The 21381-nt window shown below is 42.6% G+C and overlaps 1 protein-coding gene across 4 annotated transcripts in view; it reads right to left on the bottom strand.

The window, feature by feature from the left end:
* SGSM2 (small G protein signaling modulator 2) overlaps positions 1–21381 on the bottom strand; it is a 65697-nt gene that overhangs the window by 36391 nt on the left and 7925 nt on the right. For all 4 annotated transcript variants that reach the window (XM_075168220.1, XM_075168219.1, XM_075168218.1 and 1 more), the window contains exon 2: positions 20698–20773. In XM_075168220.1, the coding sequence (XP_075024321.1) occupies positions 20698–20773 (76 nt within the window). The remainder of the gene's footprint in view (positions 1–20697; positions 20774–21381) is intronic.

The following is a 21381-nucleotide window of genomic DNA, read 5'->3' on the forward strand; positions in this document are numbered from 1 at the left end:
CGTCCTGAGTTACACCGGGTTTGTCACCTCAAACACAATTACAAATAGCTAGGCCTGTAACAAGCTTCACCACCACTCAGATAGACTCTCTGATTTGAAATGCTTAACACAACTTAATCGAGTTATGTTGTGGGCATCCATGTTCCAGCCTAGAAAATTCTCCAAGCGCCAGGGGCAAGCTCCTAGAAGAACGACTTGTTCAAGTCTTTGCATCCGTTATGAAGATCTCCAGGGCAAGATGCCACATACCCAGCGACCGTGCATCTTGACATGGTAGGATGTACAGCCTGGGCAAGCAGCAGCCATCGGCTACTGGATCTTTTAAGGGATCAACTGCAACTCAGACACCTCTCGGTTAGGAGCTAGAGAACAAAGTGACAGACCTCAGGAAAAGACAGCATCACCTGTGACTGGTATGAAGTTACTCTGCAATCACAGGTACTGAAGATGAACCAGTTGTTAGGACACCTGCTGGACTAAAATCATAGGGTCTACTGGAAAATAAATAGGAAACTGAGCAATTATGCTAGGGAAGATAAACCCCTCCCAAAGCACTGGAGATCACTACAAGACAATAAAGCCTGGTAAGATAGGCTCGCCTTCTGACAGAGCCCATCATCTAGCTTTGGACAGAAAGATTAAAAGGCCTATGAACTGAGAAGAAAACGTAACACTACTACAGCCTGAGAAGGAATAGAGATGCAGCCAGACCTACAACTACAGCAGATCCACCTGTGAGGTTCATTTTGCAAACCTTACTGTAACATGCTCTGATGGTCACCAATAAAACACCACGTTGCACTATTTCAGCCTTGCAAGACTGTCTATCAGAAATCTAACCAGGTCTCATTTAAACTGCTGCAGGAAAAAGAAACAAGATAAATACAAATAAAAAACAAAATAAAAACCAAGCCTTCCCTGTCTATCAGCTTTTAAATCGAGACTGCAGATGACTCATCCAGTCAACACTGTCCATACAACGGTATGAAGGAGAACAGAGGGAGGGGAAAAAACCCAACTTTATCTGCAAGGTGTGCCCTCACTGAAACCAAGGCAGGCATGCCAGCCCTTACTGAAGGGTCTCAGTTCAGCATCTGAGCGATGCTCTCCTGTGTTTAATGACAGCAGGCACTCCTGCGGTAAATTGCAGCTAGAATAGCCACATTAAATTTTTGTTACGAGTAACAAATGGTACTCCATCTGCTCTGATACACATTGCATCTCTCACAAGATTCGGCAGCTAATTTTGAAAGAAGGTAGTATTTTGTTGTGCTTTAAGCCCAATACTGTCAGGTGCTGAGCATTTCCCGAAGATCCTCCCTCCTTATTGTACTTAATGGCCTCCAAATCCCGTAATACCTCAAAGCCTGCATCTGAAAAAGACCTATCCTCACTGCTCAGTCCCTGAAAACTAACCCAAGTCCCTGGCGAGACTGAATGGCATGCAGAAACACCTCCTGCATTTAGGTGGCCTAGAAGCCACGGCAGTCGGGGGATCAGAGGATGTGACTGCATTGAACAGCGTTAGTAAAAACGTCCCCTTCATCTCCAGCACTGCCACCCTATTTCTTTGCTTTGCAAGACTGAAGAACGACCTACTGAATGAACAAAAAAAATTAAGAGAAGCGTTTATGAGGTATTAATAACTTCACATTTTGTGTCTCATCACTCTGGAAAAAAGACAAGTCTAATTGGCTTCCTGCTATCACATCCTTACTATACAAATTAACCTAATGCGTGTGCAGAAAGCACAACCATTTGCTCTCAGAGTGCAGAAAACAGCACTAAAAAACCAAATTGGAAATGCGCTGTGGGATAATCATGCCACTGTTTTGCTTTCAACTGTGAGGGCAGATATGTTTTTAAGCTAAGTAACATTGGATAAAATCTGACAGAAGATAAAATTTCCATGGAAAGCCCTAATTTCCCTATGAGACCACCAGTGGAATTAAATACTGATGGCTTGGGGACTTGGGATTATTCATTTTTAACGATTTTTAGCGAGATACAACTAACCTGAGTTAGCAAAGCCAAGTCCTCTAATTGTATACCCTGAATTCATTCTCTGTAAAACAAAGGAGTCAGCGTCTCTCTTCTCCTCCTTCCTAGACCTAAGTTTATTTAGACTGCAAATTCTTCAGAATAAATTTGATATATTCCCTTATTGCACAACCTATATGAGAACCACCACAACCGAAACTCCAATTTCATCTTAAAATGAAACAAGAGACATGTACTATCTTAGTAGTCTTTCCTCAAGCTGCCTAATCTGAAGCCTGTCACATAAACGCTGTTGGCAAGCATGCCAAAAGCACAGGATCGTGATGCACTGTGCTGCGGCCAGCTTCTTCCAACGCTTGAACAACAGGGACAGTTCAAATAAACACAGGAAAACCCTACACACACACAGCCATCCTCCAATAAATGAGTAACTCGGGAGATTGGCAAGCCCTGTGGAAAGCAGTACAGCTGGTATAAATGAAACAGCACGTCTCATGTACTTACTGATAATGAAGGACTTGGGTTTTGTTTTCTTCCTGGATTTTCTTTTTTTCTTTTTTTTTTTTTTTTAATAAATAAAAGCATTTGAGCATTCACAGCATTGAATTGATGTCTTCAGCATAAATGCTCATGCCGTGCAAATCCACACCCCTTCTGTTTCCAGGGAAAATGGACAAAGTTGCCGTTGTGTTAAAGTGGACGAAAGCAATACTGACCCATTCATGTTATTTCCATGTCGCTGTAACCCAAATAAAACCTCACTGAGTGGTACAACAAGGTATTCATACACTTTTACACCCACTACCTCTCTGAAAAAAATAGTGTGATTCACCTTTCTTTGTGATCCCTTATTTAATTGCTTATTACCTTCCAGTTTCACTGTCAACAGCACTGACAAACTGCTGTTTGGATGGATAGAGTATCCTAAATTTAAAAAAATTGGTTATTACCTTCTGGATTAGACTCAGGTCCCATTGAATCAAGCACTGTATAAACACGTACTGAGAGACAGTCAAATGCACATAGGTAAGACTGACAAAAAGTAGAAGAAAATATGTATAAATTTATCCCACTTTTTGCAGTGAGAGAACAGCATTCTTGAATACTTAAAAGACATCATCAGGAACTGAGGATCAAAGCATTTATCAGCATTTTATCTGTAGGTAGATTTAACTGGAAGCAGAGAAGAGAGATTATTCAGCCTTGTCCCCCTGTGAGATGGGCAGTAAGTCACTGTGTTTCTCCCCTCCATCATATCCCCAAGAAGGGAACACCAATAACCCCTCCATGATTAGGGCTTTGTTGCAGCTGGCCCTGGGCTATACTGGAATAACTGTCCTAGCATTTCTTACTGCTGTTTGCAAAGAGAGTCCTGCCTGGGCTGAACCCAGAGGAGTCCTAGCCCCGGAGAAGCAAAAACCAAAGACTCACCGAGACGTTGTATGGCAACAACGGAACAGTGCCAATGGCCTCAGCTTCTGCAGACTCCTGCTAGGCATCTCTTAGGACATGAGCTTGATTGCATCAAACAAGGCTACCGAGCAGCAAATTTGGCACTGCTTCCCATGCTGGTATACTTCCCACCCAGAACTACTGCCTCAGAAGACAACCACCCCCTCACTTCTTTGCCCATATTATGCACAAAAGCCTAAGCGTGGCACTACTCCCTGAAAGGAGGGCTAGGACACACCGGCACGTCCCTGCCTGACCCCTCTCAGCAATCAGCTTATACCAGGAAACATCCGCTGCAATCAAAGGACATCTGTAGGTGGCAAAGGCAATGCCTGTGCTCTTACACAAGTGGGAGCCCAGTGCTGATGACATCTCTGCAAGCAAGGCTGTTTCTACTCAAAGGAAGAGGGAGCATCTGTGCATCTAACACTGAAGCAGCAGCGGGGGCGAGCACTGTTTGGTTGCCCACAGGGTTTTGCAAGGCCAGGTAGAGCAGCATGGGAAGAACAAAGAGTGATGACAGCATGGGATGTTCTTCACATCACAGTCATAGATCCTGTCTAGCAACCATCACGACAACTCTTAACCCAGCTACTGTTTTGCTCTTTCAATTAGAAATAAAGAAAATGAGAAAAGAAAAGCAGCTTTCTGGATTCCTGAAGCAACGCAGCAATAATTGGTTCCAAATCTTAAATGAAGCAACCTGCCTTTAAAAATAACTGCAAAGAAGTGCATTCCCGTTGCTTAGGAAACAGGTTCTCTTCCCACCTTCATTGTTGTTTTTTTTCCTTTCTTTAAAACAATAAAATATTAATGAAACAAATTTAGTGAAAAGCACAACAGGCACAGCTTTAATTATTAATAAATGTTGCAGCTGCCATGGAGGGCAATTTCCACAGTAACTGTCCCTAAAGCCCCAATATTTAATTATCCCATTGTGACATTTCTCATCACAAGGACTTGGCATAACATCAGTCGCCAACTGACTGTAATACACGTGTAGTGGTTATTTGCAAGGAGAGAGACACTGGAATGAGCTGCTGGATTGCCTCAAAATGTATGTTCCACGGGATGAGAGATTAATGCACCATGTCCAGCTCTATGTGTAAGGCACCCTGAGATCTGGATTCAGGTTTTCGTCCCAGCCTGTGTGACCTTCAAGTCATTTCATTCTCCTCTACTTCACCCATAGACTGCGGCTAACAGTACTGTCTCCAACTTTTCTCTCCAGGCTCCTTTATACAAGGGAATTTTTCCAGAACAGCTAACTGACTTTACATTCACATCTGACCTAATCTGAATTAGCTTTCAGACACACAGTGGCTTTTATCCAGTTGAACTATAAAACATTTGAGGAGGAGAGTACATCTTGCAACACAGATGCCCTCCTATTCCGACCCAGGGGACCGTACAGATGTCACCTCCGTAGCGTACGACAGCAGGAAGGCAGCCCTCCAACGCAGCGGGCGCCACAGGAGCTTCACAGCACAGTAGTTAAAGAGGTCAGCTGCCTGGAAGAGTCAAGGAGGGCTTCTTGTTTACTGTGTGTCCAAAGGCAGACACCTCATTGCACCCTGTCAACATCACCCACAACCACATTCTCCTGCATGCATGCACACACAATCAAGCTCAGTCAAAAAGGAAACTTTAACACATCCTGAACAAACTCGCAGAAGAAACACCTCAAGCTGCAGAATCTTTGAAAAGACACGAGAGGACCTTGACAGTGGTGCTCAAATAGCTTTACGGAGAGGAAATGCCAGATATTTGAGCACATCCCCTTAGCTCCACTCACCTTTTCTCTTTTTGTTTCTCTTCTGTTTTAAACCAACCACAAAAATTAGATTTCTATTTTCTAAGCATTGGATTAAAACAGTAAAAGCACGTTTTTTACAGCGAAATAAGCTAGCATTTACAACTCTTACTCCTGAAATCCTCCACGTCTCCCCAGGAAAGTCTCTCCTTTTCTGTGCAAGAAGGCCTCCACAAATCCATTGCTCTGCAGTTAGGCTGCTTACGCTTCTTGCATTCTGGTAATCTGCAAGGGAATTAGCATTGTTTCTTGGCCAGCCCTTGGATTTAAATCAATTCTCCGGCAGGCTCTCGGCATTCATCTTGTAGGCTTGTGGGAATAGGTGAAAACAAACTGAACTAACTCATTTATCCTGAATATAGTACACCCTGCTCCTGTTGCTCTGCTGGACGGTGTCAGAAACGACAAGAAATTTTAACTGAACACACAAAACGGCATGGTGTGCACAAACAGTCCTCTTCCCCACTTCCATCAGCATACATTTTCAATCAGTTGAAATCAATACAGATTATGTATTACAACCACACTCGGAGACACACCCATAAAACCCAACAAGCATGCAATGGAGACATCATCAAGAATACATGGTAGAGCTGGGGGGTGGGAATAAATAATCTTGACAGAGAACTATTTTGGGGGAAGAGAGATGAAGGGTTAGGTAAATCAGGTTTCTGCAAACCCACTTTCCTTTATTTTTAAGAAACCAAAAATAGGTAATCCCCCTGGAGTTGCAAACTGCAAAACGCAGAGCTCAGATTGCTGCCTAAAAAGATAACACAAAAAACCTTTTAGGGGTTATAGTTAGAAGAACTTTTGGGACAGGAAAATAAAGTTATTTACCTATTTTAAAGGAAATGAACCTTTTTTCCCATTTTGGAATCTGACACTCTTAAAAGACATAAAAAGAGATGAAGATTTAGCTGTTTCTAGAGGAACTGATCTACTTGGACTTGTGCAAAGCATTTGACACTATCCCGCATGACAACCTTGTCTCTAAATTGGAGAGACATGGATATGATGGATGGACCACTCGGTGGGTAAGGAATTGGCTGGATGGTCACACTCAAAGAGTTGTGGTCAACGGCTCGATGTCCAAGTGGAGACCAGTGACGAGTGGCGTTCCTCAGGGGTCGGTATTGGGACTGGCGCCGTTTAACAGCTTTGTTGGCGACACGGACAGTGGGATTGAGTGCACACTCAGAAAGTTTGCCGACAACACCAAGCTGTGTGATGCGGTCGACACGCTGGAGGGAAGGGACGCCATCCAGAGGGACCTTGACAGGCTTGAGAGGTGAGCCTGTGCGAACCTCATGAAGTTGAACAAGACCAAGTGCAAGGTCCTGTACATGGGTCGGGGCAATCCCAAGCACAAATACAGCCTGGGCGGAGAATGGATTGAGAGCAGCCCTGAGGAGAAGGACTTGGGGGTGTTGGTTGATGAGAAGCTCAACATGAGCCAGCAACGCGTGCTCGCAGTCCAGAAAGCCAACCATATCCTGGGCTGCATCAAAAGAAGCATGACCAGCAGGTTGAAGGAGGTGATCCTCCCCCTCTACTCCGCTCTTGTGAGATCCCCACCTGGAGTACTGCGTCCAGCTCTGGGGCCCCCAACAAAAGAAGGGCATGGACCTGTTGGAGCGAGTCCAGAGGAGGGCCATGAAGATGATCAGAGGGCTGGAGCACCTTTCCTATGAAGACAGGCTGAGAGAGTTGGAGTTGTTCAGCCTGGAGAAGAGAAGGCTCCGGGGAGACCTTATAGCTGCCTTCAAGTACCTGAAGGGGGGCTACAAGAAAGCTGGAGAGGGACTTTTTACAAGGGCATGTAGCGATAGGACAAGGGGTAATGGCTTTAAACTGAAAAAGGGTAGATTTAGATTAGCTATAAGGAAGGAATTCTTCACTATGAGGGTGGTGAGGCACTGGAACAGGTTGCCCAGAGAAGTGTTCAAGGCCAGTTGGGGCTTTGAACAACCTGGTCTAGTGGAAGGTGTCCCTGCCCATGGCAGGGGGGTTGGAACTAGACGATCTTTAAGGTCCCTTCCAACCCAAACCATTCTATGATTCTATGATAACATCAGAAAGACATCAACAGGTAGTTTCATGTACAAACAGGTAGTTTGTACACACATACACATGCTTTTATTTACATGTATGCATGCACACAGGTAAGTAACTACTGTAAGCTTTCTGAGCCTAGCACAATGTGATCCTGCCTACTGTCACTATACTTACAACAATAAATACATACAAAAACTGACTACTGAAAAACGCAGATATTCATTACACACAGATTGGAAGAGCAGCACTGCACTTGGAATAAATCAACACAGCTCAGTTAATTCCCTTGTATCATTCAGCTGACAGCAGCCTTGTAAAAATTCATTAACTCCAGCCAGTTTTGAGGAACATCCCCTCCAGTATCCACCACTGAATTTAATTAAGTGCAGATATGTTATTGATTTACAGTCCAAATAATCACGGTCCCCAACAAGCTTTGAAAAATGTCACTTTTTTATGACTTCAACAAGGCTACTTCTTGCAGGGTCAGGTGAACAAGTTCAGTTTTCTCCTTTTTTGCCTTTATGAAAATCTTGACATGACTTAATTGAGTGTGAAATAAGAGAGCTCCAGGGATGGGGCTGGAAGGGTGGTAAGCAGAGAAAAGAAGGCCTGTCGAAGGATTATTTATGGGGTTTATTTAGCAGATGAAATTTTCCTTAGACGAGAAGAAACACCACAGCTAAATACCTTGTTTTCATGGAAACTGTGCACAGGGAATTGAATCCATGAGGCTGAAGAAAATAAGAACAAGTGAAAAGAGGAGGATGATAAAGAAGCAATCAGATGCTCATGATCTCCAGCTGCTGTTGCTTTACCTAGCTAATCACAGATCTGCCCAGTTTGAAACCAATTTTATTACCAAGTTATAGCATGCTATGTCATTGAGAAATGCATACTGAGTAGATGAGATAGCCAGCATGCAGGTACAGCTGGGTAATAAGCAAATGACTGCAGAGGAGATACCCAAATTTGCTCCTTTGTCCAAAGGGTACTGCTTTGTGCATTTTATGGAAGAGGGAAAAACTGAATATCAAGCATGTGCTTAAGTCTCAATTCCCATTTGACATTCTGTCTTCAAATGCCAAGGATCATAGACTCTCCAGATATAGCTGCACTGCAAATAAGGGACTTCATGTGACAAATCCAAGTACGCTCATGGGACACCAGGCAAGGATAATAAGGAGAGAGCAGTGCTACAGCCAAGCTCTCACTCCCACCTGCCTCACCCGATTTTCAATACATCATTCACCAAACGCCAGCCTGCAACAACCACTGCAACCAAGATGGAAGGGTTCCCTTGCCTATCAGAACAAAAAGCACTAAAAAAAGTGGTTCATTTTGAACTAATATCTTCCTCAGACCTCTGGTGCTGTGATTTAAATATCATAGCATGGGGTATGAATGATAGAAAGATACCTACGATCTCTTCTTCATTTTCAGGGCTGCAATCATTTTCAGGGTTAAGTACATAAACCTCCGCAATGAAAGAGTTCATATGTCGCCGAGACAGAGGAAGTACCCTTAGTACAAAGAAACAAACAAATTGCTTCATAGAATAGAAGGGTAGGAAGCAAGAGTATAAGAAGTAAAGTCCAATTAAATATTTCCTTTAGAATCACAACGTCAAGCTAGTGCCTCAGTAGTTAAGTACAACTCATGCTTTATAACTAGGCATCCCTTAATAGCTACATGCATCAAAGTTATCTTTGCTGACGCTCTTCTTCCATTGCTGATGTAGGACTTCAGTACTTTCTTTTAGCATATACCCATTTTTCATTTCACCACAAGGCTGTGGACACCTGAAGCTTGCAGCTTCACTGCAAGTCTGGTATATTTATTACACATCCTTATTTACAGCAGCCCTACCATGGTTATATTAGAACATCAGCACTGCTAAGAGACAGGTATCTTAGGGAGTTAAAAGGCACTGTATTTCTGCTGTAGCTCTTATTCTGACTGGTCAGCTGAGAAGTCCAGATGCCCAATGTTACATCAACTGGGAGGGCAAACTGTTTTCATATTTAATTTCATTTTCATTTCAAGCTGCAAAATAAAGACCTTTAAAGTATCTAGTACTTTTATTAGTGTTTGTTAAATGCAGCAAATGTAGCAAATCACTTGGAATCCACGCAAAGGAAAATACCAAGGTGACAGGTATAGAAGAACACCAAGTATTTTTATTTTACAACAGCACAAAGAGACATTATCTGTGACCAGGATTGCACAGAACTAGGGGGAGACAGTCTCTGCCTTGAAGAGTCCATCAGTAAAACTGCACTTGATAACTACCAGAAAAAAACCCTTCCATTTCACTCTTGGAGGTTTCACGTGAAAGAAGACTCATTGTTAAAGAAATGTTGAAAACACACTATAAAAGAATGATTTAATTTGAAAACTCTACTTATAGTTAACAGGACAGTTTGAATCCATATCAGGAGAAAGCACCTTCTCCCCCGGAAGCAAGGTAAAAGCAGCAGTTAGTGGGACTGAACATCCAAGGCTGTGTAGTTTAATGGTTAAATTCACTTGGACTCAAGCTACTTGTGTGCTCTGCCACACAGACAGGACACAGACATCATATTTTCAATAAATCCCTGCGAAAAAAAGATATCTAAATGGACAATCCTCAGTTCTAAACATAGCTCTGGCTGGGAAACATCAGGGCTGGAAGTTGGTGAAGTGCTCCTCTTTAAAATCTCGACCATTGAACTTCAAGGATCTCAATACCCTTCAGAAAATGGAAGTGTTTCCATTAAACACTATTAAGGCTATATCAAAATTACTGAGGTTTCTCTGAATAATTGAATATGATCCAATTTGACGGCCCAGGATTAAAGTAAAACGTTTAGCATAGTGCTCTAAAAAGCATGAGAGATTTTATTTCACTTCTCAAACTAAAAACACATGCAGTTCAAAAGCTGTTTGATTTCACATCACAGCTAATATTCACACTCTCTTTTTTTTCTTTCCTCTCCTCTATACCACGCCACTCATTACTTTAAAGCAGTCATCTTTGGAGCACAATCAAAAGCTTTTAAATTTGTGTGAAAAAATATTTGCCTCCCCCCAATTATGATCATCTCTCATACTCTCTTTGGGCTAATGTGTTTATGAAGTGAGGTACAACCTCTGTAAACTATTTTATAAGCATTATTCATTACTGAAAATGTTTCATTTGTTTTCCAAATATGTAATATTTGGAATATTTAGTAATACAGGGAGGTTCATATTTTGTTTATGAGACCTGCATTTCCATAGCGGATTAACTGCATTTTTTAAAAACATCAATGCCAAGGGTAGAAAGTCAAAAGAATTAAAATAATAAAATGCCTGGTTGGACAATGGTTATTTACATCTATTTCTACATAAGTTACATTTCTGTGAGCTAAGAAAAAAAGAAAGAGAGGAAACTGAATTCTTAATTTTTTGTCAGATCCTAGGAGCACTGTGCTATTTAGAAGCCTCAAGGCAATCACCTAAAAAACCCAAAGCATAAGGCATCTCTTCCTAATGGGGCTGATTTTCAGAAGAACTGGAAGGCTGTAACTCCAACTGAAATTCATGGGAACAGCTTGTTGTGTGGACAGTCAGGACACTTCAAATACAAGGTCCAGACCAGCTCCAAACCAATCTCCTGTTCCTTTCATCTGCTAACACTTTGTTGTCATACTTTAAATAGGAGGCAGAGAAAGGGCTTCTATCAGGAACTTATTTCTCACCTTAAAAACAAACAAAGAAGAGTTTCCCACATTGCCACCTTCCACGATTTTACTGCAAGTCTGTGGATATTTGATATTCTTCTGAAGGCTTTACCATCTTGAAGCATGCCACTGGGTAAGAATCTCTGGATAAGAAACGTATTTAAGAAATACATTTCTATTCCTCAGTTGATTTTATTTTCCTGTCATGAACTTTAATCCAGTCTTGCAATTTAGGGCCATGAAGGAAAAGATTTCTGACTCATGATTTTTCATTGCTGGGGGCTGGCAATCGTGACGTTTGGTGACTCGGATAATTGCTTGGATTTCAGGTCCTGAACGAGAAAAAACAGAACACAAGCTCCAGCATCATGCAGTCATTGGTTCCTAATTAGATCTTCTCTTTCAAACACAATTAACTTTGTGCAAAATGGGATAACAAGTCATCATAAGACCAATGAAGAAAACAGTCCCATAACTAACCACATTTTTGTGGTTAACCCTTATGTATGTTAGCAGCTTAGATTCCTACCCAGCACTACCAGGCACTCCTGCAACTCAGGCATGTTATCTGTCCCTGAAATACCCAGAGATCTGGTCTTGAGGAGTCACCAGCCATATTCACGCTCACAGGTTTCCCGGTTCTCCACTACCAGCTTCGACAGAGACATATCCAGCATTTCAGCTGAAGCTATTTGATTGTACTCCTACAAATATTTCCAGACCCTGAAACTTAAGATCTTAACTGATCTCAGACTAAGCATGCGGCGCCAGAAAATCCAGCCACACAACTGCTTTCCTACTGTCTACCACCTCCAAAATGAATGGAGTACTCATTTCCTTTAGGAAGCTGTGAGGACACCTAATTAAAGCTGGGAAGTAACTGTTAAATTGTTTGACAGAAAGTCCAATCTTAATAAGTGTTTTGCAGATTAACTGCAATCATGTTACATACTTAATTGGTTCTAAAATGTTAACAGGACCCAAGAACCATTCCGTTTCTTGGAATTTGCCAGTCCTTTCACTGCGAACAGATATTGACTGATACAGAGCTATTCCAACTAAAATTTCCCTTTACTTATTTTCCAAGAAGGAAGCATCTTACACTGACAATTATCCAAGCCTAGGTGCCCCAGGGCTATGTGAAAGGAAACTGCAATGGATGGATACGGGACCTCCACACGAGGTCTTCTCTCAAGTGCAGAATTAAAGCCTAAAGCACAGCCGCTTCAAAAGCGCTTCTGTGCAACAGCTTTCCTCCACTTTGCTTCCGAGAACAATAAATGCTTGTGCAGTCGTGATGTACGCAGACACTTTAGGAGCTTGAAAGCAAAAGCACACAACATGAGATACACCCCGACAAGACAAACAGGGCATAAACAGTTCAAAGATACTTATCGCACCAAGTCAGCAACTCCTTTGAATGAGATTTAAAAACCCCACACTCTTTAAAAAGTCTCTGAAATAAGTGTGATAGGACTTCCAGCCTCACATCCTCAAAAGCACCACAGAGGCTAATATCGCTGGCATCAAGTCCACAGAGTACGTGAGTAACCTGACGGAGAACACTGGTAGACTGCACATAGTACACACACAGGTTAAAACAGACAAAACAGTGTGTTCCTGAAAAGGAATACAAATACCAGCTAAGGAGTATTTCACAGAAGCAGCCATTTTCATCCTCAGCCTGGAGTCCAGCTCTGCAGTAACACAACCTGTCCCGAGTCAAGATCATATTCTACTCTTGTTGCACCGAAGGAAATGCAGGGAAGCTGAAGGAGCTACTTCGCATCTTAGAGGAGCATATGAGAGAAACTATACTGAGAGGAAGCAGTATGATAATATTTACCTATCTCCTGGCACATCACGCCTATAGACCTGGAAGTCATCCACAAAGGAAAGGATGCACCCTGCAGAGTTGGCCAGGTGCACGCACAGCACTGTATGGCCGCCGCATGGACCTCCTCACCCACCCACCTCCTCACTCACCCTCCTCTACTACCGCGTCCAGCGACTACCAAAGGGTTCGCAAGCAGCTGCTTCCAGAGAAGACTGGACTGGTGGCTGGGCAAGTCAGCACTCGGTTCGTGTCCAGGCAAGTGTCTGTTCACTTTGGGACTGCAGATGTCAGCTGAAAGGGCTTAGGCCATCTCTCCAATGTGTCATTCACACGGAGAAAGAGCACTGCTTCAAGGACTGCTTGCTAATGTGAATTCATTATATCACAAGCACTCCCCAGTGCAGTGATCACATCCTTCTTTTGTTTAAAGGGCTGCATGCATGACTAAACGTAGTCAGAGATAATGCACAAACACCTTCATTTAATATTCAGATCCAGCTCTGCAGTCAAACCATATTACTTTTCCCAATGCATTACTGGACAGATCATGAGATGGATTTTGGTTTTCTTTTTTTAGATCTGTGGTATTTAAACACAGCATTACCCAGAAAAAACAGTAATTTTCATCAGTTAATAAGAGAAGGAAAGCAGTATGCATAATGGAAATGGAAACAACAAAACCCGAGGTTAATGCAGCTCAAACAAGGGGACAGGCTTGCCTCCTAGGCTGAGCAAGCCAAGCTCTCTGGTCTCCTCTCACAGGAGAGGCTCTCTGTCCCTCTCCTCTGTCGAGTCTGGAATGGACCAGCACATGAAATTGCAGGTTCTGCAGTGAGTATTCTCAACAATGGTAACCTAACATTCAATTTATTGCTTGGGTTTTAGAGGGGAACAATGTTTCTGGTCTGTAAGTCTGGTCTAGATAAAACACAGCTTTAGAACAGATTCAGAAGGCAAAGGTAATTAAATGACACTGAGGTAAGGAAAAAGAAGGACTTCCAAATGCCTCTGAAACGAAAGACTAACCTACACTGGGGGTAAATCAAAGGATATTAATAACCGGAAATGGGAAGAAACAGCACGCACCAAGTATCTGAAGTATACCAAAAAAGATACCCAAAGTATCAAGAAAACAAAAAGAAGATAGGAGTTTTACTGTTTTCTTTGATGGAAGAGCTTCAATGCTTTGCAGAATTGGAGTTCAGTTTCTTTGCTTTCTAGTTTACAAGTGGTTGGGTCACACTTGCACCAACATCTCAGTATCAACAGGAATACAGGATGCAATTCAGAGAGGCGCTTGGATCTACAGGTCTTCCCTTCCTTGCCAGCAAAAAAATGCAGTAGTACGATAAAACCAGAGAAAGCTGCCTGAAACATCAAATCCAAACCCACGACCTACTCCCAGTTGACTTGAGCTCAGGTTCAGACGCTCGAGCAGATCGGTGCTGCCGCTGGCAGGCAGCCAGCTAACAAGACCAGGCGTCCTGAGAGAGCCGAGAGACATGCAGTGCAGTTGTGAGGCTCTAGACCAAATAAAAGCCTCTCGCTGCAGTGTGCCGAACAGAGCTTCCTTCACGCAACCCCCTCTATCACCACCTGGGCAAAAGAGAAGAAATTTGGCTGCCACAATAAAGTATATATATATATTTTACACATAATGCCCATAACACTCTAAGGAGGAATATCCCAAGAGATGAGGGGCCTCTTTGTGAAGCCATCCAGTGGTATCGCACCGATCGTTTTGGCTCTGAGGTTCACTAGACGTGCACCATGCGCAGCTACAAGGAATGTAACTGCTGCAGCTATCCCCCTTCCTCCAGCGTGAGTAGGGCTCCGAAGAAAAATCGACACCAGCCACTGATGTGGGGGGAAAGGAACAGACAACGGCGATGCTCCCACAATAAACCCATCCACTTCCCAGAACAGCTCCCATGCAAACCCAGACAGGTCCTCAGGGAGGGCCAGCAGCACAATTCCCAGGGATAGCAACGGAAACCCCCAACTCTCTCCTCTCCATTCACATCCCAAGGAACAAGTGCAACACAAACCTGCAATCCTCAAAGAAGGTTTAAAAGAAGCCTTAGGCACAACATTAAGTACCGCTCTACAGCTCAAAATCAGAACTAGCCTTTTCATTTCAACCTCAAAGGGATTCTGTACATTTTAATTAATGGGTTTAATTATGGTAGCAAATTTATTATTCAGGCCAAAAAAAGCTTTTCGTGCAGTTCATCTCTTCCCTAATTTGAATAAAAATCTCATTGAAAAGCCAAGTTCTGCATGTTTGACGGTGCCCAAGTTATCATTTTTACTGCTAACCTTCCCCCAAAATGCAGTAACTACATTTACTTTGACAAGCAGGCACACTGGATTTACATCTAAACAATACACATTTTGATTCTGGCACACTCCAGCTCTCAATAATCCACCTGAAGTCTGTGGCAATTATTTTACAGCATGAGAACTCAGGATTATTCCATTTAATGCACTCAAAATATTTATTCAAAGAGAACAAACTACTGAGACTCATTTCAAACAATATAAAAATACCTTTAAATTATAAACCAGGCCAAGCACAGTCAGCTCCTATGAACAATAATTTAATTACAATTAAATTCAAAGTTCACATTTCCTTTAAAACAAACATGCAGTGAGTGTTGAACATTTTGTACAATCCCAGTTTTTATTTGCCAGCATCCTTGCTACGCTTAAGTAATAATTACACCAATTGGAACAAGACACTTAACTTCACTGAGGGAGATATTGTCTGGACAAAGTTTGTTTTCAGAGTAGTTATCAATTTACTTTTAAAAACAAGACATTAAAAATACACTCTACATTTAAGTACTACTATTACAGGAGCAGTGTCCTTCCAGCAACCCATTCATCAAGCATCAAGTATGCACCGTGTATATGGCTTGCTTTAAGTGTCTTTTCCAGGAGAAGGCTCCCCACATACTCCCTTTTTCCTCCAATGAATAATGCATACAAACGGAGCATACAGTTTGAGCAATCAGGAGCAGTTATTACAGCTCTGCACACACAGTAAACAAGCAAAACATGAAGTGCATTAAACACATGTCCCGGTGACCCATGCTGTTGCAATGAACATGGTTCGGCCACCCACTCCACCATGGATGCAATAATTTGGATGAATGGCAGAGAAGGAAGATAAGCCTGCAGAAGCCCTTCCCAAAGTTTCTCTTTTATGACGTTGCCAGAGGCACACGGACCTTGAAAACTGGGCAGAAGCCCCTGCCTGTGCCCTGCTGAAGGCACCAGCTCTGTAAAGTGGTCTTGGCTGCCCCAATTCCTCAGGGCTACCTTGCGGAGCTGACAGGACAACAGAGCTCATCACACTTGCATTAAATGCATCCACTGGAAATGAGACAGCTCTCTGAAAAACATCAAAATGCTGGTTTCAAAGACGAGATTGAAAGTGTCTGAAGGGCCTTTTTTTTTTTTGGACAAGATAAAAAGTGTTATTAAGGACAGTTTGAATTGGCTTTGTACATCTGGAGTAAAGATATCCTAATCTGCGACATTTGTAGCTTCTGTGAAACCTTCTGTACAATTATTTTTTTTTTTTTAGATGAAAGGGGGAAAAGAGAAGAAATATTAAAAAGTGAGTTAATGAAAGATCTTGACTGGACACACAAAAGAGACCACTTGGAGAAAATCAGTCCTGTGAGATTCATGATGTGAGCTACGTGCCCTTGAGGATGTAAAGAACAACATTTTGGGTAACCTTGTCTTGGATCCATTCATGAATAAGGCATGTTCCATTATGTTTGCTGTACGAAGCTGATTTAAACAGGTTTTTAAATCTTTGCTTATAGCAGCACATTACTGTCAGATCTAAAGATGAGCAACCACGCAGAAAAAGGCTTAGCAAAGCTGCAGGTAGTTTTCGGACAAACACAGTAAGTGTAATGCACTGAACCGGAAAACCCTGCTTGCTGATTACTGGTAAATACACGTTAGGTAACTGCAGAGACAGACAGAAGAAAAGCTTCCTTTTTCTTCCCCCCTTCCCTCAGAAGTGTAAAAGCTGGGAAGGGCTAGTATTCCTGGTGAGAACACCAGCCATGAAAACTTCAGGGAAGCTGGTGAAAGGACGGATGCCGGAGGAGAGCGGCAGCGTTCTCCCTGCCCGCAGGGATGGCACTCAGCTGAACGAGCGAGGTCCCTACCTCATGCGATGCCAGCTACCGTTACTAAGGAAACGGCACCAGATAACCCAGGCTGAAAACATCCACATCCAGTTTCTAACAGAAACGCCTGTCCACTGAAGATGCTATGAATATCCACAGAGCTTGCGTCATTTCATTATACTCTGATTGACAACACAATACCAGTGAAATCCACTCAACAGCAACCTGTAGCCCAAAGACATTTGGAATTTTGTCCCAACATGGCACACATTAGCCACACTACACACAGTCCAAACTGAACCGCTACGGCTCTGAATGACAGAGCTAGATCTTTTATAAATCAGATAGAATGAAAGAGTAACTGGAATGTTACTAGGCTATAAACTGGGTTGAGAACAAATACAAAAACATCTGCATTCATTGCTTCCCCACAAGGATGAAAATGTCAGCACTGTTTTCCTTCTCTCAGATCACACAGGTGAAGACTTTAGATTGTAAGCAGAGTCATTGTGGTTGCCACAAATCTCTCCCACTGGATGAGTAGAACTGACCGGCACAGAGGCATTATTCCTCCAGGGGCCAGCAAGGGTGGCATGGAGCTGCCCCGGGTCCGGAGAATGGCATTTGCTTCAGGAGCTTGCACAGGTGAGCCCACTGCTTCACACTGTACGCTCAGCGTGCTAGACAGGCAGTGCTGAGACTCTCTCTCCTATCTTAATACACGTTTTCTGTGGTCTCATTAGGGTGACCCTGGGGCAGGAAAGGGGCCCTCCTGCCCATCGGATGCCAACGTACCTCCATAGAGTCAAATCCATATAAACTCCTCTAGATTTGCAAACGAACCCTACACAACATGAGCTGCTCTTCTGTCCAACTGCACCCTATGGATTAAATCCAGGACCATGGAGACACATTTCAAGGGCTAGCCAGACTGTGAGGAAACCCATTCAGGCTCAATGCTCTGCAGTAATCTTAAATGAAAAGCTTCCTTCTGCTTAACAGATGATACACTTAAGGTCTGTTCAGAGATGCTGTAGTCCAGCATGGGGCTGAACAGCAAACATCGAGTCTGCCATCTCAGCCTTGGAGTTTCTTGTGCCTGCAAACCCCATGTACTGCAACAAAGGGGCACCGAAGAAGGGTGCGGGAGAAGGGGCACACACTATTTAATTGGCACCTTCAGCCATTTAGGGCCTGGGAGAGCTAGGAAGTTTTCAGTTACTGATGCAGACAGGCCCTGAAAATCAACTACCATGTATTTAAGAGACTCTTGCTAAACTCAGCCTTGCAGGAGAGTAAAATGATTCACAAGAATTCTATATTTATAACGAAGATTCACTGAAAGTGACTCATGTTCTGAGCCAATCTAATTTTAAATAGAAGGGAAAAACCTCCTGAAGAGGCACATGAAACTGGAGTGGGGGAGGGAAAAGAACTCCACACACAGGAGAGCCCCAGCCAGGAGCTGTTAGCCAAATCTACTGGAAACAGTTTCTCCATTCAATTAGCTGAGGTGATAGCAGAACACTCAGCTTCACCTTCTTCTGGTTTAGAGTTAATTAAGTCCTACATTCAAAGCAGCTGCAGGTTGGAATACTTCCTTAGGATAGGTAGGATTGCTGGGCAATAATAAGGCAGCTCACAGAGAGTTATTAGTTCTTCAGACTCTACAGAATTCAGAACACAAAACCAACTGGAATCGTAGCGGGAGGGAAGGAGAAGTATTAAGAAGATTTTACAGTATTGCTAATTTTGGCCAAGCAGATTCTAACAGAAATAGCTGCCGCCCCACTACTCCTTACATCAACACTGCAGCACATCTTACAGAATATAATTTCAAAGGCCGAGAACAGACACACAACACTGGGAGCTCTCCAGATCAAACAGGTAGCCCGCAGCAAGGGCACAGGCTCAGGGTTCCTTCACCTGCTCTTATCTCAGGGCCATCTTCCTCAGTTACTTTTTCTCTTCCGTATAGTACAAATATAAAGTAGATAGAAGTGGAATATTTAACATAACCACAACCTAAATGGAGGAAACGGCTACAGTCTACATTAATAGCAATAAAACATTAGCCAGAGAACACGGCCAAAGCTGGCACTCCTGCACTGAATATGTAGGGATGAATAAATTATCCTAAGCTGTAAGTAAAAGATAACTTGGAAACAGCAGGCAGGCTACTGTAAGATTAGCCTGGCATACATAATAACCACACACAGCAGAGCAAGTTGGAATTTCAACGTTGCGACAGGAAAAGGTTACTATTCTCAGACCTTGGCTTTCAGCAATGTGTCAATACTTCGTTGTCTAAACAGTCCACTTATTTCCAAAGCCAAATCTAATGTCCACTCTTAACCTCTCCACTGTCATCAACACATAACTGGGTATGCTTGGCTGCAAATGCCCCATTCTGTGAAATCCAGAAGTGTTTAGATGATGGCTGTTCTCCAATCATTCTCAGCATCACTCCAGTTAAGTCTTCAATTTGAAACATGAAGAGAAGGCAGCCAAGAATTCACAGGCCAACATACACATTTACAATTGTACATACCTTTAATTCTCAGCAATATCTTGCTGAGATGTTTCTCCACACACCAAAGTCTGATGAATAGTGTTAATTTTTTATGGGCTCTAGTAAATTACAGGCTAGATCCTTCTCAGGCACTGAATGAAGTGGCCAAGTCTCCAAAGGAATACTTGGTGTGAACTTTTGGGAGCTGACCTCTACTGGGAAGCCAGCATTGGACCATCCTTTATCCACCCACCCGCACAGGGTCTGCTTCACTCTATCATCACAACACACACACGTCAGTCTAAGTCTGCAGGGACCAGGCAAACCACCACCAAATTTTAGAATTTATTCAGACTTTGAGCGATTCACAGAGTTCTGAAACACCAGCTGCCCTTGGTATACATGATGTTATCTCCAAAGAAATTTTATTTTCTTGCTAATTCTTGGTAATGCAACTTCCAAAATACAGTCATGAGGAAAAGTCACCAACATAATGGCTCACAGATTATATTTAAAAATATACAAGAATGTCCACAATGTCAAAGCCTAGACCTCAATCTCTCAAACGCACCATTTAAGTAATACAGCATTCAGTGCACAGTGGAGAGCAGCGAAGCGCCATGAAGACCTGAAACATGCCAATTAGCCAGTGGCATGATGCTGGCTAGAAAAGTCATTGAGATTTCCATTGTTTCCCTTCTTTAAAAAAGGCAGTGACTTTTTGGGCTGGATTCTGTCACCTATACTCAAAATGAGACACCTTATTCTTCAAATACATTGAGACAACTTACAGAACACAGTACTTTCAGCTGGAAGGTAGCTGCCAGATTTTAACCCATGACTGTGAAAACTTGGTTTTTTGGCAGTTATCCTCTGGGTTGTATCTTACCTCCAAATACATATGTTTTAACCTACTAGTGCTTCCTAGTAAATCACCTTGTCATTTTGGCTTGGTACTTATTTTGGATAATGCCATTTTAATAGGAGTTACTTTCTTATTTGTAATGTACACATGGAGGTAGCAAATGTAAAGAAAAGGTGACATGGGCCTAAACTCCGTAATTTCTAATATTTAAATCCCTGTATTTACCTCCAACAGCAGAGAAAGTACATTTCTATAGGAAAAGTAGGATTATGTAGTGTTAGCTCTTTTGTGTGTCATTTACCACATAAGGCGATGATGTGACTGCTGTCTTCATGTACAAATTTCCGGGTGACAGCTTCTTCCATGATCTGCTTTACCTAAAATAAATAAAAAGAAGTGATTGTAAGATCCCAACACAAACCAGCACAGGACTTGGGAGTTTCAATTTCAACCTTTGCTTGCCCTTTCTCCATCACCAAAAGACTAACAACTCACAAAAGTTACTCTTTGCAGGGAAGGAAGGATAAAAGCATTTAAGAAGGGAAAGGAAGGACAAACCTGAGCAGCTTTTCATGGGATGAGGGAACCTCTGGTAGAACAAGGACAGGTCTATTTGGGGCGTGCCCCTATAAAAGGATGAATTTATTTCAGAGTGCCCTCCAGAGAACTTCTCCAGCAGAAGTTCCAAAGGGCTGTGCAAAACTTTTTATATAATTCATCCTTGGCCTTCCTTCGTATAGTTATTTCTGCTCATGAAACGAGATTATTTATTACCATATGCTCTTTCCAGTTGTAGCATTCTGCTCTTCCTCAAGCACAAAGAATCCCTGAGCTACACAGGCGTACATCCCAAGAGAGGTTTACAGCAACCTTTCTCCAGTTTGGGGACTTTATATACCACAGTAATTACACATGATGCTCTCAAAGTTCTGCTGCACCAGACACTATACAAAAATAATATAGTACCTTTAGAGAAATCAGTGCC

Source organism: Calonectris borealis, chromosome 19 (assembly GCF_964195595.1).
Source record: "Calonectris borealis chromosome 19, bCalBor7.hap1.2, whole genome shotgun sequence".
Lineage (NCBI taxonomy): Eukaryota > Metazoa > Chordata > Aves > Procellariiformes > Procellariidae > Calonectris > Calonectris borealis.